The following is a 13,753-nucleotide window of genomic DNA, read 5'->3' on the forward strand; positions in this document are numbered from 1 at the left end:
GGTGCCCCCACATTGTTCAGGGCCAATTCCCTGAACTTTGTGAGAGCGGGGACACCATTACACGCGTGCACTACATATAGGTCACTACCTATATGTAGCTTCACAATGGTAACTCCGAATATGGCCATGTAACATGTCTAAGATCATAGAATTGCCCCCTCTATGCCATCCTGGCATTGTTGGCACAATTCCATGATCCCAGTGGTCTGTAGCACAGACCCTGGTACTGCCAAACTGCCTTTCCTGGGGTTTCACTGCAGCTGCTGCTGCTGCCAACCCCTCAGACAGGTTTCTGCCCCCCTGGGGTCAAGCCAGGCTTGTCCCAGGATGGCAGAACAAAGGACTTCCTCTGAGAGAGGGTGTCACACCCTCTCCCTTTGGAAAATGGTGTGAAGGCAGGGGAGGAGTAGCCTCCCCCAGCCTCTGGAAATGCTTTCTTGGGCACAGATGTGCCCAATTCTGCATAAGCCAGTCTACACCGGTTCAGGGGACCCCTTAGCCCTGCTCTGGCACGAAACTGGACAAAGGAAAGGGGAGTGACCACTCCCCTGACCTGCACCTCCCCTGGGAGGTGTCCAGAGCTCCTCCAGTGTGCTCCAGACCTCTGCCATCTTGGAAACAGAGGTGCTGCTGGCACACTGGACTGCTCTGAGTGGCCAGTGCCACCAGGTGACGTCAGAGACTCCTTGTGATAGGCTCCTTCAGGTGTTGCTAGCCTATCCTCTCTCCTAAGTAGCCAAACCCTCTTTTCTGGCTATTTAGGGTCTCTGTCTCTGGGGAAACTTTAGATAACGAATGCAAGAGCTCATCCGAGTTCCTCTGCATCTCTCTCTTCACCTTCTGCCAAGGAATCGACTGCTGACCGCGCTGGAAGCCTGCAAACCTGCAACAAAGTAGCTAAGACGACTACTGCAACTCTGTAACGCTGATCCTGCCGCCTTCTCGACTGTTTTCCTGGTGGTGCATGCTGTGGGGGTAGTCTGCCTCCTCTCTGCACTAGAAGCTCCGAAGAAATCTCCCGTGGGTCGACAGAATCTTCCCCCTGCAACCGCAGGCACCAAAAAGCTGCATTACCGGTCCCTTGGGTCTCCCTCGAATCCAGCAACTCTGTCCAAGTGACTCCCACAGTTCAGTGACTCTTCAGTCCAAGTTTGGTGGAGGTAAGTCCTTGCCTCACCTCGCTGGGCTGCATTGCTGGGAACCGTGACTTTTGCAGCTACTCCAGCCCCTGTGCACTTCCGGCGGAAATCCTTCGTGCACAGCCAAGCCTGGGTCCACGGCACTCTAACCTGCATTGCACGACTTTCTAAGTTGGTCTCCGGCGACGTGGGACTCCTTTGTGTAACTTCGGGTGAGCACCGTTTCATGCATCCGGGTGCTACCTGCTGCTGAGAGGGCTCCTTGTCTTGCTCGACGTCTCCTCTCTTTCCTGGTCCAATTTGCAACCTCCTGGTCCCTCCAGGGCCACAGCAGCGTCCAAAAACGCTAACTGCACGATTTGCAGCTAGCAAGGCTTGTTGGCGTTCTTTCGGCGGGAAAACACTTCTGCACGACTCTCCACGGCGAGAGGGATCCGTCCACCAAAGGGGAAGTCTCTAGCCCTTTTCGTTCCTGCAGAAACCGCAGCTTCTTCTGTCTAGTAGAAGCTTCTTTGCACCCACAGCTGGCATTTCCTGGGCATATGCCCATCTCCGACTTGCTTGTGACTTTTGGACTTGGTCCCCTTGTTCCACAGGTACCCTAGATTGGAAACCCATAGTTGTTGCATTGTTGGTTTGTGTCTTTCCTGCATTATTCCTCTATCACGACTTCTTTGTCCTTAGGGGAACTTTAGTGCACTTTGCACTCACTTTTCAGGGTCTTGGGGAGGGCTAATTTTCTAACTCTCACTATTTTCTAATAGTCCCAGCGACCCTCTACAAGGTCGCATAGGTTTGGGGTCCATTCGTGGTTCGCATTCCACTTTTGGAGTATATGGTTTGTGTTGCCCCTATCCCTATGTGTCCCCATTGCATCCTATTGTAACTATACATTGTTTGCACTGTTTTCTAAGACTATACTGCATATTTTTGCTATTGTGTATATATATCTTGTGTATATTTCCTATCCTCTCACTGAGGGTACACTCTAAGATACTTTGGCATATTGTCATAAAAATAAAGTACCTTTATTTTTAGTATAACTGTGTATTGTGTTTTCTTATGATATTGTGCATATGACACTAAGTGGTACTGTAGTAGCTTCACACGTCTCCTAGTTCAGCCTAAGCTGCTCTGCTAAGCTACCATTATCTATCAGCCTAAGCTGCTAGACACCCTATACACTAATAAGGGATAACTGGGCCTGGTGCAAGGTGCAAGTACCCCTTGGTACTCACTACAAGCCAGTCCAGCCTCCTACAATGGGTTCACTCAGACTTTCTTCCAATTCATCCATTTGTTACCCAAAGACACCCTTGTATTTTCAAAGGTGCCCACAAGCCACTGAGACACCTATACAATACACACCATAGGAAAACGCAAGCACCTCCTATCGCACTTTAACCTAACACACCAGACCCCCCGCATACCACCATACAACAATGTGTGATATCATAAACCCATGCATGATCAGACATCATAAAGAAATGAGGCACCTATGCACTCCAGACACCCACACAAACCAGACTTCCACACACTTTATAGACACATTCACATTCCTCTCGTCACCCAAGTGTGCTTTCAGCTACACATGCATGCAGCCAGAGACACTGTTAGACACCCCAACTCATGGCTTTACACCCTTGCACTTTATCTGTCACAAATGTACATGATTAGATAGAACCTGTATTCAATAAGATACAAATACTCACACAGCATAAGAGAGTCGCACTTTTGGACACTTGCACACAGTACATTATCTGACACCCATCTTGGGTCACACACACATCAGAAAACCACCCACCTATTGCAGAAACCATCACATTCCAAACACCCATGATTGCCAGCAGACACACTCATCAGACACCGATTCACATGATCAGACACCATCAATCATATCAGATATTCAGTCGCATCATTTTCCAGGCAAGTCAAGACACCTTTGTGCATTCACATACATCATTGGGTACAAACCCCGTTGTATCATGCACAATGTTAATGTATGACTTACCTGACATAGACAGATGAAGGAAGAATCAAACTTGTAGAAGATGCACAACAGTTTTTCCAAAACACAAATATGGTCATTCTTGCACAAGGTTTACTCACATTCTCAGACTCCTACAAACTCCCAATGGCTCTAGACCCCTATGCTTGGTAGTGTGCTTGTCCATGATAGTGTGTAGTAGTCTGGGTAGTTAGGATAGGATAGAGGTACTGATGCAGAGTGAAACGATCTTCCACACAATTGAGGTTAGGTGGGGTTTGCTATCAAAGCATGATCAGAATTACTAATAGGAGTATGGATTGTGCATGCATGACAAATGGTTATTTTAGGGAAATGCCTGATTGTGGTTCTCAACCTGATGCAGGATTGTGTGTCAAGACTGCTAGATGGAGGAAGAGTTTGCATAAGGGCATGATGACTGACTTGCAGAGCCTACATAGCAGACTAATAGGCAGAGGCGGTGTTGCAGTTGGGGCAAAGTAGTTTTCCACAGGTGACATATGATCATGCAGCCATTTGGAAATGTAACCATATACCCTCTGGCATCGAATACTGCAGGCTCAGCCACACCTTTCATACCCTCAGCCACACACCAGTGCTGTTATATGTATTAATCTGCTTGCCATGTCAGCATTCACCTATGCTATGTCAGACACTGCACCATGTCACTCGCTACTCCATTCACTCACAATGCCATGTTAGGACCCAATAGCAAGATAAACGAATTGGCACTTGACTTGCAGCTGCTACTGTCTCTCTGAAAATTTGATTTAGAAATGCAAGTCAACAAATCTGACACTTTGTAATCACCTTCCATATTCTTAAAAGGTGTACCATACCTGGTGATCACTAAGGGTGAAGCAAAACATCCGTAAGGTGTTGCACCTATGGTGAGCCCTGAAATAAAACAGGAATGCAACCTGTGGTGAAAACACGATTTGAGTCCTCAGATCCCAGGCACATTGACAGACTTACAAGCAAATGCTTCACCAATGCAAACTGTTGGACAAAGAGGCTCGTGTACGCCTACATGGGTGGGTGTACACACAGATACACATTTAGACCGTCATACAAAACCAGGCCAATGTTTAACTGAAGATGCCCAGACTCACTGTCAGACAACATAATACACTAGAAACCTAAATCAGATTCATGCTCCAGCTCACACCTTCAAGCAAGCTCCTTTGAGACCCACAAAACACCCCTGGTGCCTACTACTTACCACAGACATGCACACCATTACACATCAGCCTCATCATACAGTCACAAAATGTTGCCACTGTACTGCAACAGCTTTAAACCTTAGACCCACACCTACAACCATATTGTAAGTTAAACTAACACTCAGAGGTTCGTCCCTACATTCTGCATTATTCAACAATCTGCAAAAAATAAATACCTTAGAAACGTTCTGTTTACACATATAACTATTATTTAAAGTAGGCATGAGTCAAGAATTCCACTAGAGGATAATTTATTGTAATCCAACAGAGGGCCCATGAAACAGATAGGGGTTAGTCCTACCAGGGCTAAATCAAATGTGTAAGAGTTGCAAGAACAGATGCACATAAATATATATATGTGGGGTAAATATCTTATGTAACTTTGTGTATTGTGTTGAGGAAGTTTGATTATTACAATGTTGTACTTAATTGATTGAACATCTTTATGAATAGAGAATGTATTGGTATTACATTTTGTGATCTGTTTAATAAATAGGTGCTGTGCAATGAACAGTACTTTTTGGCTCAATATATTGATTCCATATGTAACTGTGGGATAGTACATGGTAGAGTTCAATTGAGGCGTGGCTCTCTTTTGTTGTTTGATAATTTATTGTGAACAGAAGCCTTGGTTTTTCTCGCTGATTGTTTTGCAACAGGCTTTGGCTTGAAACCATAACCTACTTTGAAACAGGGCTCTGTATTCCGCATCCGGTGCACAAAGCCTTTACCTTGTTTAACAGAGAATACTACTTGCACCCCAAATTTAACTGGCTGGTAAATGGTGCACCATATAACTTTGAACATGCCCAATCACAACTGACTCCTGGCCTTATGCTGTTTCCACTCTAAGCACCCTCACGTGTCTACTCAGTAACTCATTGCTGAATATGATTGTATGCCCTTTACTAACAACTTTCTTGATTTTCTTTTTGAGCAACACTGATACAGACGTGATTTCATGGAAATGTTAAACTATTCTTATGAAGATAAATATGGTGACTTTGATCTTCACTTTCCCTTTTCCAGGCTGCCTCTTCTGTCAGCTGTTCCGCCTTCCTCACAAGTAAGTTCCACTTGCTTGTTATCTTATTAAGTAGAATGTTGTTCCTATAATCTTTTCTAAAATTCTGCTCAAACAGTGTTTCACTCTTATTGGTCAAGCCGGTTTGTGTTTATTTTGTCTTCTAAATTCCTGGCAGTTGTTCTCCTGCTGTTCAGGAGGTGAGCTTCTGTCCTGCATGGGTGTTACAATAAAGTGCACATTTTCTCTCATCTACTGTCTTTGTGTACTTATCATAAAATAACAAACAATAGTGAGAGCCCAATGCATAACTGTCTTAACTGCGAGCAACAAATCCTCTTTTCTTGCTGCTCGCAGTCAAGATACGTCTCACTATTTAAATGTGCATGCCTTCATAATTTATCTATTGTTCACTATTTGCATTATTTATATGTATTGTGGACCACACTCCCCTGTTGAGTGTTTTTTCCGTTTGGCACACAAGCGCTCTTTTTCACAGTTATGTTCTGAGGTGAACAATCTTCACAAGCGCCCTCTTCATTGCATGCCCTATGTCTCTTGAGGAGACGGGCTTCACTGTTTGCTGCCTCACAGCCTGACGCTTGCTCCTCATTGTTTGCCACTTCTCTCTGTGGAGAGACGCTTCCTGCACAGCTTGTTTCTGCTCCTTTATCACAAGAGTTTTTCTCTTGTTTGCCCTACGTCCTCCCAGAGGACGGAGCTTGTGGGTTAAGTCTGCCTATATCCACCTTTTTCCCCATTTGTGTGGGAGTGTCTCAGTCTCTTGAGCACTTCCCTTGTCCCCGCCTCTTGCCTGGATCCTACCTTTAATCTCTTCTGAGCAACATCTATTTTGCCTGAGTAATTTCTTATATTTTTTCATTTTACATATATATCTATATATAGGTATATATATCCAAGGTAACTGGTCTTAAAAACAGAGCACTCTGTCTGCTCGTGCAAGCATGGGATTCTGACCAAACACTCTCATAATGTTTCACAAATTACGCTGCATTCCCAGAGGTGAAACATGGCAATCCTTATTTATTAGAAAAGCAACTTGTGGCAGATTTCTTCCAGCACATATTTTCAAACCCCACAGCGTGTTTCAACTTTCATCTTCTGTTTTACAGGAAATAACTAAAATTTCAGTGGGAAGGTTCAATCTTCCAATTCACAACTCTTCCCTTCCGACTCTCTCTGGGACGTCAGTGCTTCATGAAGATAATGAAACCAGTAGTGGCTCATCTGAGACCCCGAGGAATAAGATTGATAATTTATTTAGACGATTTCCTTATTATGGTCCAGAACAAAAATGTCATTCTCTGTCATTTAGAGACGTCTTCACCTTTTGAATTCTCTAGGTTTCCTTATCAACATGGAAAAATCTTCTCTTGTTCCCTCAACTCAGACTGAATTTCTGGGTTTCCTCATAGACACAAAAACATCCTCTTTGTTCCTCCCTCAACAAAAAGTCAATCAAATAAAAACTTTGACAAGTACTCAGCCTTTCAATATTATCTTTCTGGTCTCTCACAAGAATTGTGGGTCTTTTAGCCTCTTCTATCTAACCTATCTGTCCAGGTCCTCTACATTACTGGGCCCTACAAACATTTTCATAGGGGTCTTCTTTACTCAGACGTGAACCATTTAGACGAGGAATCATGAGCAGAACTCTAATGGTGGCTAGATCATTTGGACGCCTGGAACAGGACAGCTATTTTCTCTATGGCTCCAGAACTAGGATTAGAATCTGATGCAAGTTGGAAAGGTTGGGGTGCAAGGTGTGGCAACATCTCGACTGGAGGTGTATGGTCAGAGAAGGAGTCCTTAGTGCACAGCATCTGTTTAGAGATGCTTCAGGCTTCTTTGCGCTGCAGACATTTGCGAAAGACAAGGTACGTTGTTCAGTTCTTCAGAGGATGGACAATCTTTCCGCAGTAAAATATCTCAGTCATATTGGAGGGACTAAATCAAAACCATCAGCAGAACTAGCCAACAGCTTTTGGGAATTCTGTCTACATCGGAAACTTTGGGTCCATGCTCAATATCTTCAAGGAAAACTGAACACCATAGCAGATTGGTGCTCCAGGCATCTTAAAGACACCAGAGATTAGGGTATTTATTCTTCAGTATTCTGAAGCCTTTCCTTGAAATACGGCACGTCAGTAGACTTGTTCACCTCTCGTCTGAATTAACACCTTCCTGAATTTTACAGTTGGAGACCAGATCCTCAGGCTCTAGCAATGGCTCTTTTCCCCAAAATTAGTCTCTTCACCTCAATTATGCCTTTTCTCCCTTCATGATAATAGCCAGGGTCTTGGCTCAAATTAACAGTCAGCAAGCTTTGCTGGTTCTAGTAACACCCTTTTGGCAAACACAGCTGTGGTTTCCTTCTGTGCTGGAATTGTCAACCGATTTCCCAATTCTAGTTCCAACCTTTCTGAGTCTTCTTCTCAACCCAGAGGGTCTTCCTCACTACATGATTCTCATTCATTCCTTTACTCTAGTAGCATGGAAAATTTCGGGTCAGCCTGGAGAACCCCTGGACTTTTTGGAAGAAGCTGTTCAATACATCCGGCCACTCTTGGGCTCCAGGGATGACAAAGGTCTATAAGTCTGCCTGGCTGGTCGGTCTGGTGTAGCTGGTGTCTGGACAGGAATTCAGATCACTTTTCAGCCGATGTGACTTTGATTATTAACTTTTTAACCTCCATAGCTTCTCTGGGTAAGGCATACAGAACAGTAAATACTTATAGATCTGCTATTTCTGCTGAACATGTTCGAGTGGATGGAAAACCCCGTCGGTGAATATCCTTTGATTTGTCGTCTTTTGAAGGGGGCGAGTTTTCTAATCTTCCTACTGCAAAGTACAATCATATGTGAGATGATAATTTAATTTTGAATTTGTTCATTTCTTGGAAGAATAATGAGTTTCTTACTCTTAAATACCTTTCAGCAAATTTAACAACATCATTAGGTTTAGTATCATTAAAGCGAGTATCTGATGTTAAAGCTCTAGATGTATCTTCAGTACAATTTTCTACTACTGGTGTGTCTTTCAGAATTCATAGAAGAACAAAAACAAATTTGTCTGTGATGCACTATCCCTACTTTCCTTCCCGTCCTAAACTATATGTAGAAAATTGTTTAAAAGCATATATTGCAAAGACTACAGATTTGAGAATGTCCTCCTCGCATATTGTTCATTTCCTTCTTGAAAGCTTTCAAACCTGTGTCTTCCTCTACCCTTGTCCGTTGGGTTAGATGGACTATGTCCCTAACGGGCACTGATAGCAGTTCTTTTGGAGCCCATTCCAGTAGGGAAGCTATGGCTTCTAAAGCCTTCTGGGCGGGAAAAGTCCTAAACAATGCACTGTAAACAATGCGGACGTTTACCACGCAAGCATAACAGCACTTGCCGTTTTTAGGGGTGAAGGGTGAATTTAGGGCTTAGGGTGGGTGGGGGTGGTCAGGGTAGTTTACTTATTGGGGGGGAGGTTTTAGGGCACAGGGCGGGAGGGTTGTTGGGGTAGTTTAATTTTTAGAGGCAGGGGTGGAGGGGGTCGGTGTAGGTTTTTTTTTAGGGCTCATGGCGGGTCGGGTTGTTTCGTTTTTAGGGGCGGGGTGAATGTGTCGGGTTAATTTTTTTTTTTAGGGCAGGTGGGGTTTGTCGGGTAGTTTAGTTTTAAGGGACAGGGGTCAGGGGTCAGGGTAGATTTTCTTAGGGCTTAGGATGGGGTTTAGGGTAGTTCAGTTATTAAGGTTGGGGCAAAGTTTTAGGGCTCAGGGCATGTGGGGGTGTTGGGTAGTTTTGTTTTTAGGGAAAGAGGTGGGGAGGTCGTTGTTGTTTTTTTAGGGCCTAGGGCAGGTAGGGGTTGTCTGGGTAGCTCACTTATTAGGGGTGGAGGAAGTTTTGGGCCTCAGGGAGGGTGGGAGATTGAGGTACTTTTTAAGGTTAAAAAGGGGAGTTGTATGACAGAACTGTGGTAAAGGCATGCGTGGAAAAGACTGGTTGTGGTTCCGACAGCATTGTTCCGGCATGTGTGGTTCTGCCATACAACCTTTCTGGGTGGGTGCTCGATTGGAGGATATTCTCAGATTAGCAGATTGATCTAAGGTTTCAACTTTCAGAACCTTTTATTGTAAACCAATTTCAAATGTGGCTGACCCTGTTATTTATATGCTTTAAACAAGCATAATATGCGGTCTTGTAATAAAACTCAGATTCTCTTAGCCTTAGTACACGGATGCAAGTATTATCCCACCGCTTCTTTTTGATAACCCTCCCTATTCTGTTTTTTAAAGTGCCGGCTCCCCCTGCACTCTCTAATTCATCATAAGGATGTTCATCCTTCTAACAAGTGCATCCCACAGGCTCTCTCTACTACAGTGAGTCTACATGAATGGCGTCTTCTAACTTCCTGGCAACCTATGGAACAGTTGAACACCTTTTCAACTTCATTATTGGATTTCACTAAATACTTTTTTTGACTCTTTTACCCTTTTGGTTGTTACTTTATGACTTCATTGGTGACTTATTTCTTCCATGGGTTCATGGAGATGTTGTTTTTTGATGGAATATCTTGGCTGCTATTTAAATTAAAGCAAGTAAAGAAAGCATAATACTTGCCTCCGTGTCTTAATAAAATCTACTAAAGGTAGGAAAATCTGAATTTCTTCATATATTGCCCCAAAGGTTAATACAGGACAAGTTAAAAGCACAATATAGATCTTGGTCACAAAAGTCTAGTATGACACCCAGAGGCAAATCTGCATTTTAAACCAGCACCATTGGTATGCCAGGATTGAGCTGGACATTCATTGAATGGTTAAAACACTAAGCTACTGGTTACAGAATGCAGAGTTCTGTTAGTAGTAAAGGTCAACAATATTTGGTGTTGCACCTGTTATGAGTTTACTTGGAGTGAAGCTTTGACAAAAAACAAAAATGTTGGATTTGAGTTTTAAAAGCTGTTTTCGTGAACAGCATGACAGTTGCATAACAAATTTCCATTCATTTCCTCGTAATATTAGAAACTGAAGTGGATTTTTCATATATTTTTCTTATTGCATGACCATAACTACTTCAGTCACTCGTGTCACACTCAAGGCATTCACATGTCACACATAAATTAACCAAAACCCCCCGAAATATCTCAACTAGGCAAAATCGAAACTTGGCAGCTGTGAAATAAGCATCTCCTCGCGACTAATACAAATTAAAATAAAATACGTTTGTAAGGTATTCTCGATTTGTTGTAAACCACTCTAATGTCCAAGGGCCAGGTTCCCGCTATGTAAAAATATAAATACAATACATACTGCATACATTTCAAATCGTTTTTTGTAAAGAGAGGAGCGATGACAATTCGAACACAGCAAACCATGCCTAAGCGCTACTGTATTAATTAAACTCTAGACTTCTAACATGTCCATATCGTGACTCTGAGAGGCGCGGTGGCCATTTTGGATTGGGGCGGGTAGGAGGGCCCGTGAGTGGCACTCAAAGGGGCAGGGATGCGGCAGTAGCAATTCCGGGTCAGCAGTGACAGCTGTGCATCAGCAGTTCCGGGTTAGTGGTAGTCCTCGTGTGGTCTTGCATTCCCCGGAAGAGTTCTGTGCCGGTTGACATCATGTCTACCATAGAATCCACCGAGGCCCGTGGAGCAGCGTTCAAGGATCTGGGCGAGGAGCAGCGGCCCGACGAGCTGGAGAGCCTGTGCATGCGATGCTACCGAAATGTGAGGGGGGTCGGAGGGTGCCTTCGGTAGGGCAGAAGGTGGGGAGGGGTCGCAGTTACTGGGAAGAGGTGGACGGTATCCAGCTGGGTGAGGCACTTGGGTGACAGTGGGGCGACGGGAGGAGCGAGTATCCGAGCCTGTATATATGCGGTGCGAGAAAGAGAATAGATGTAGCCGCCAAAAGTGGAAGGAAAGGGAGAGACGAAGGAAGTGGAATGGATTACGTGCATGCGAGGCTACTGTCAAGACAGTTTCAGCATTTAACAGTGATTAGCTGAGGGAACGAACTTTGGTACTCACTAATTCGCTTGGCGTGAAAGGAATGATGAGTAGAAGTTATAGAGACGGAGGAAACTTGTGTAGCTGAGAAGAGTGCAGCGGGGGGAGGGGATGCTTAGCAGTGGATAGTTACACCTCCGTTCGTACATTATGGTCGAGATGGGAAGAGGCAATTGTAGGAAGGCCATATGATGGATGTTAAATATTACCCTGTAGGCGCACCGAGTTGTCCATAACCGTGCCGACAACATGAGTACTGAGCAACTTTATTCACAACCCCACAGCGGAGGCTGTAGTGGAACTTTTATTAGAGAGGTACTTCGCAGCCTCCCGACAAAACTAGCCATCAACTAATTTGGATTTTTACAGTACAAAATATAGTGAAGCCAACTGACACCATAGTAGTGTCACCCGTGACTTTGGTAATACACATTTGAACAACATCTGTTTATGCATAAACAAAGAAACGTCGAATAAACTAGACAAAAATTACGACCCAGACTTAATGCAGCTGATGAAGTTACTGCAACATAGAATCACAGTATCTAACTGCTACTTTTTTAACAAGCCCACAGCCCCAGTGCTTTAAATGGGTAGGTACTTGCCGACAGTGACCCCGATTTTCAAACAATTATGCATCCTCTATTAGTGTCACACCACTGTAACTACCACCTCATGATATTTAATTCTCAACTCCTTATTACCATACCGACCTCTATTTTTCCTTCACCGTCTCCAAACTTCTTGTCATCTACATGTTGCTTGTTCAATTTGTGATCATTTTCCAAGGTTATGCTACTTACCTAAACGACCTGTTATTATAGCCTGCTCAGGAGTCTTCGAAATTCTACCTAAGTGTCTGCACGACTTAACCTCTATCAAGTCAGTTTACTAAGTCCAGTCCTACTGTCGACAATACTAATACGGTCTCTATGATTTTGCCTCCTTTCCTTTTCACGGTCTTCGTGTAAGCCACCAACACCCTATCTGGTCCGAACTTTTCTAACTCTCATCAGAATGAAAGGAGTATCTACGGTTCCAGTGTTACTTATGGTACAATGAGATCATGCATCGCCAGTTCTTTTTTTAAAGCCATCGTATGGCTCCTGTGATTACGCCATGTATCCCCTCTTCAGTTGGACTAACAGTTGTACTTTGACGCAGTCACGTCGTTCCCCTCCAAAATCAGTGTAATCTCATAAAAAGTTAGTTTTACTACATTGGCAAAGACAGGAATTGTAAGGTTCCCTTCCTCAGAAACATAACAGCTTTACATTGGACGTGGTTATTACTTTCTCACAAAACAAACCTCCAACCACTTCGAGAAATAACACAGCAGTAGCACCATATGAAATCTTTTGTTAGTATTAAAACAAATGAACGGGTCCAGTAAAGTCCATGGCAACTACTTACCACTCCCTTTCCTGTGCACGCACTCATTCCATCTAACCTCTTTAATAACCAGTCTTCTCACCTTTTTTACATTCCACGCAATGTACCATAAGACCATTAAATTCACTGTTCATTATCAGCCCCAGTCTTTTCCTCGTCAGTGTCTTTCCCAAGTGTCCCTCTTGCGCCAATCGAATCATCTTACATTTCACGCTTCTCAGGGGAATGAAGATTCTCTCTCAGACTTAAACACCAACTTCATCTGATAACTTCTCAATCATTTTAAGAAATGATTGTTACATTTTACTCAACGCCTATTCTCATCATTATTGATCATGGTTTCAGTTTCTTTAAAAGCATGTCTGGTTTGACACCAGTTTCCATTATTTCCCGCCACTGTTCTCTACAACATCATTTATACTTTCCACTACATTCAACCTTACATTTTTCTTCACCGCTTCATTAAATTCTTCCCACTTTACTTGCAACGTTGACAAATAATCTACTGATTTTTTTATTTTTATTTTTTATACAAGCAATGAGTTGACGACACTTTAAACTCATACTCTTGTAATTATTAGTCCTTCTAGACTCCTTCACAGCACCAACTGGCTGTAATACTATCAACAAACAATTTTTGGTAGTGACTCTTAGAAAGTAGACATTGAAAGTCACAGTTCTAGGACAAAACATAACATTAGCAAGGATGGTGGCTCATGCGAAGTGCTGCTTTAAATCCAAGCGAAGCTAACCCTGCCCTTAATTCTTCTGAAGTCCATACATTGTGTACTATGGAATAAGCAATATTAACGCCTTTTATCTTCTTGTGTTTAGAAATTACAGGGTTAGTTTAAGGCAGTGTACAATACAGGTTATTACTGTTATTGTTATATCTAAAATCAGACCGAAAAACGCCTGTGCATAATGCAAGGTGCCAAAATCAA

At 43.3% G+C, this 13,753-nt stretch overlaps 1 protein-coding gene across 1 annotated transcript in view; it reads left to right on the forward strand.

The window, feature by feature from the left end:
• Window positions 1-10,944: 10,944 nt before the first annotated feature.
• Window positions 10,945-13,753, forward strand: part of ZPR1 (ZPR1 zinc finger) — a 60,352-nt gene continuing 57,543 nt past the window's right edge. The window contains exon 1 of the mRNA XM_069224953.1: window positions 10,945-11,138. Within this exon, the coding sequence (XP_069081054.1) occupies window positions 11,031-11,138 (108 nt within the window). The 5' untranslated portion in view covers window positions 10,945-11,030. The remainder of the gene's footprint in view (window positions 11,139-13,753) is intronic.

The sequence above is a fragment of the Pleurodeles waltl genome, chromosome 3_1 (assembly GCF_031143425.1).
Source record: "Pleurodeles waltl isolate 20211129_DDA chromosome 3_1, aPleWal1.hap1.20221129, whole genome shotgun sequence".
Lineage (NCBI taxonomy): Eukaryota > Metazoa > Chordata > Amphibia > Caudata > Salamandridae > Pleurodeles > Pleurodeles waltl.